Here is a 3842-nt window from a genome sequence, read left to right as displayed (position 1 = left end):
AGAGGGCATCCCCAAAATCACTGGTGAGTTCTCCCCTCCTGGTACTTCTCCTCCCCATGAGGCTAGCTGATGCCCGATAGTCTAGGATTAAGCAGCACCAGGTGGGAATTGCTGGAGAGTGGGTCTGGACCAGCTTCTTCCTCCCATACAAGTCCAGTGGGATCCAGGAGAGCTCGGCCCTGGCACTCCCAGGAGGTTTCCATGAGCTTAAGGACCTTGCAAACCCTGACCCATGCCAGGTGCAGTCATGCAAACCCCAACTCTCCGTTCCTGACCCTCACAAATGCTGCAGAACTGGACATCTGCTTGGTCACCTCACTTCACTAGCTACAGAGCCTGTCTCTCCAGCCCCTGTCACGCCAAACGGGGGTCTCAAAGGACCTTCGCTGGGTCAGTGCTGAGCGGGGAAACTTCCCGCGATGTCCAGAGCACAACAGTTGGAGGGGCTGCAACAAAGCAGCAACCAGGGTGTCACGCTGCTGGAGGCCCCGTTGCTCGTGCAGGTCTCAGGGCTGAGCTTGCGGGCCTGCAAACCCCGGCGTGCTCAGCTCAGGAGGTTTGGGCCCCTCCGGCAGCCGCAAGATTAACCGTGCGGAGGGTGTCTGTGCCTCTCTGAATAACGTGCTCCAGTTACCGCAGCAGCGGGGAGCCGCGGGGGCTCATACAGGAGCCTTGCAATATTGATGAGGCGTGAACTCGATTTGTTTTTTGGAAGCGTTTGCTGTTAATAAAACCTTTGTTCTCTCTCCGTCTCTCCCGCTCGCCTCCCCTGGCCCCTGCATCGCTGCCCCCAGGGAAAGGCATGGTCTCCCTCAATGGCCACTGCGGCCCGGTCGAGTTCCTGGCCATGGCCGCGAGCACCCTGGCTCCCGACATCCTAAAGAGCGACAAGGAGGAGGAGGGCGGCGAGGCTGTCTGCGGCGACGAGGAGAAGCCGGAGGGCCGGTGTCCGGAGCCGGTCACCCACGACAGCCACCCGGGCCGGGAGATGAGGAAGAAGGGGATCCTCTTGCAGTACCGGCTCCGCTCCACCTCCCACCTCCCCGGGCAGCTGCTGTCGGTGAGAGAGGCCCCCGCCGTGGCGGGCGCCGGCGCCCTGGAGCACACGGAGGAGGACGGCTCCATCTACGAGATGGCCGACGACCCGGACGTGTGGGTGCGGAGCCGCCCGTGCGCGCGGGACACGCACCGCAAGGAGATCTCCTCGCTGGCCATCATCTCGGGCGGACGAGGCTACCGGAGTTTCAACGCCAGCAGCAAGGGCCCGGCGTGCAGCGAGACGGACAGCACGCTGCTGATATGGCAGGTCCCTCTGACGCTATAGCGGGGACCGTATCCCCACCGCGCGCCGCTCAGGAGCCGGGACGACCGAGCCTGACCGCCTTCGCCGACATCTCTCGTCCCGGGCTACCTACGAAGCGACTGCTCGGGAGGGACTCGGTTCTTAACTTCCCACCGGCAAAAACGAACACCTTCCCACCCCCACGACGCACCACCCTCCCTTTTGTAGGACTCTTCCAAACGTGCGACTTTTTCTTCCTTTTCTTGAGAAACCCGCTTGTTTTTTGGGGTTCCTTTTAACAGTCAGAAGAGGTGCCCTCCCTGCGGGCTTTGGAGGCACCCGAACGTTGCCGAACTCTTCGGCGCGTCTCTTCAAAAGAGGGCGCCGAGCCTACGTGTGTCCGTGTGTGAATATCTATATAAATATATACATATATAAATATAACGATGTATATTATGTGTACAAATGAAAAATCTGTATATATCGGGGCATCTGGAGCTGCAGATATAAAATAAAAAAGGAGGCTTGAGCCACGGCCTGGTACACCCAGCGGTGAGGGCTCTCTTGTGAACCGCTGTCTTGAGGTCTCCTTGTGCTTTGTTGGCTTGTAGCGTGGGGCTCGGGCCCCACGTAGGCTCCGGTGCCCCTGGAAGGCAGCGGGTGCCTGCGTCTCTGGGGAGCGGATGCAATTCAGTTGCCTCCTGGGAGGTGCCAAGGGGCCAGTGATGGCAAAGTTTTTGCATGACGCGAGCTCGGGCATGGGTGAGCACCAGCGCAGATGAGAGCTGCCACGCCGTGCAGTTGCATTTCAGTCACTGCACCCGCGCTGGTGCCACGGTCTCGCAATCCTCTGCGGTGGGCAAGACTTGGGGGCACGCTGCAGGCTCTCTGAAGTCTTTCTCAGTTCAGACAACACTCCTGTGACCTTTCTGGGGGAATTAGAGGAAGTCGTTGTGGGGACTGGAGCAGCCACGGCACTTGGAGTGAGAGGACGTTTCTTCACGGTGCTTCGTTCAGCTGCCCAAGCCCTTCCTGCGCTCTTTGGTTGACTGGGATCTTGGTCCCGTCCTCTCCCACTTGCTCGGGGTGGCTACGGCGGTTGCTTTCGGTGGCTGGGTAGATCCTGAGTTTCTAACGCTTTGGAGTTTAGTTCCAGCTTCTGCTACCAGCCCGTGCCCCAGGCCCTGCTCGGTTATCAGGCGGTGCAGCCCCTAGCATGGGTAGATAGTCTGGGGGCCTCGTGGTCGCTTTGGAAGGGAAGCCGCAGCTCTGGACTTGATACCTGCAATGCTTTCAGCCTTTAAAAGCTGCTTCCTTGTGCATTAGGGTCCTCAAGCTCTGCGGCTGGATCAACCTCGCTGGCTTGTCTTTGTGTCCGCTACGGGCTGCGTGGGGGGCATCGCCCATGCATTGCACCCTTCCAGAGAGACGGAGAGAGAGAAGCCAGGTAGATCCTTCATCTTCTGGAGAGGAGAGGTGACAAGTGCCCACACAGCGCCAAGCAGGACAGCTCTGACTTCACGCGGTTTCCCCATTTGTGGATCTGCCGCTGTTGAAGACGCTCATGATAGACTGTCCTGTAGGAAGCAACAAGCCTGGGTATCCTCTTCTGTTTAAAGTGCTAGGGGCCATGTCAGCCCTCCTCTGCAAGGCAGGTGGAGCTCCAGGACTGGAACAGCCCGAGCTCGGACTGACCAAGACACGGAGCAAGCCCGTCCTAGCACGAGGCCCTTTGTTATGGCTCGCTCCTGGCATCACGTCCCGCTCGGAGTTGCAAAACCGCACTTGAAGATGGGCGTGGAAAGCACACCCCTTGAAAGGCAGGTGTCAGTTCCCCTGGGCAATCTTTCCTGGTGCAGCAGTGCCTACCGGGGCCTGCTCAGATGTGGGCCCTGGGTGGGTTTTGCAAGGTGCGTAGAAAAGGCAGAAAAAAAGCCAGGTGGCAAAATGAGCCCCATTTCAGAGGTGAGAAATCAAGGCACCAGAGCGAGCTTCTATGGCAGCAATGTAGCTGCAATGCTGTGGTCTGCAGCGCAGCGCGAGAGGTGCGAGGACAGCCCTGGCGCCTCACTGCTCCACCCCAAGCTCCTGGACCACGCCGGCTTGACGCCTGCAAGCTTTCCCAGTCGCATTGTCTCATTTTCTCTTCTTTTTCAACCGAGGCTGCAGGTTGACTTAATTTGCCTGAGGGAGGGTAGGGGAGGTGGCGGGAGGACTATCGAAGCGCTGGGGGCGGCAATTGCTGATTGAAGGTTTCATTATCCCCAACTTCAGACACCAGGAAGGAGGCTTATCAGGCAATGTAAATGTTCCGCGCTCGCTGCGCGCTGGCCTCTGCGCCGCTCGCTGAATTATTTATGCGGCTGAAATGTCAGGGATCCGTCCTGCCTTGCTCGCTTGCTCCGCAGCACAGAGGAATGGGCTCGCCGAGATGTGCCCGGAGGCAGAGGCCACCGTGGGACGAGCGCCAGGCTGCCCTGGGCCCACAAGGACCGTGTGGCCTGCCCCCAGGGCCGGGTGCCTGTAGTGGAAGTGATGCGATTTGCAGAAGGGCATTATA

General features: G+C 59.3%; 1 protein-coding gene across 8 annotated transcripts in view; it reads left to right on the top strand.

Moving 5' to 3' along the window:
* The window catches only part of ARHGEF10L (Rho guanine nucleotide exchange factor 10 like), a 148083-nt gene extending 146225 nt beyond the window's left edge, over positions 1-1858 (top strand). For all 8 annotated transcript variants that reach the window (XM_019511929.1, XM_019511927.1, XM_019511930.1 and 5 more), the window contains one exon: positions 795-1858. In XM_019511929.1, the coding sequence (XP_019367474.1) occupies positions 795-1324 (530 nt within the window). In that variant the 3' untranslated portion in view covers positions 1325-1858. The remainder of the gene's footprint in view (positions 1-794) is intronic.
* The last annotated feature ends 1984 nt before the right edge of the window (positions 1859-3842 follow it).

The sequence above is a fragment of the Gavialis gangeticus genome, unplaced genomic scaffold (assembly GCF_001723915.1).
Source record: "Gavialis gangeticus isolate Ggan-Ray unplaced genomic scaffold, GavGan_comp1, whole genome shotgun sequence".
Classification (NCBI taxonomy): Eukaryota; Metazoa; Chordata; order Crocodylia; family Gavialidae; genus Gavialis; species Gavialis gangeticus.
This window is presented reverse-complemented; position numbering and strand designations above follow the sequence as displayed.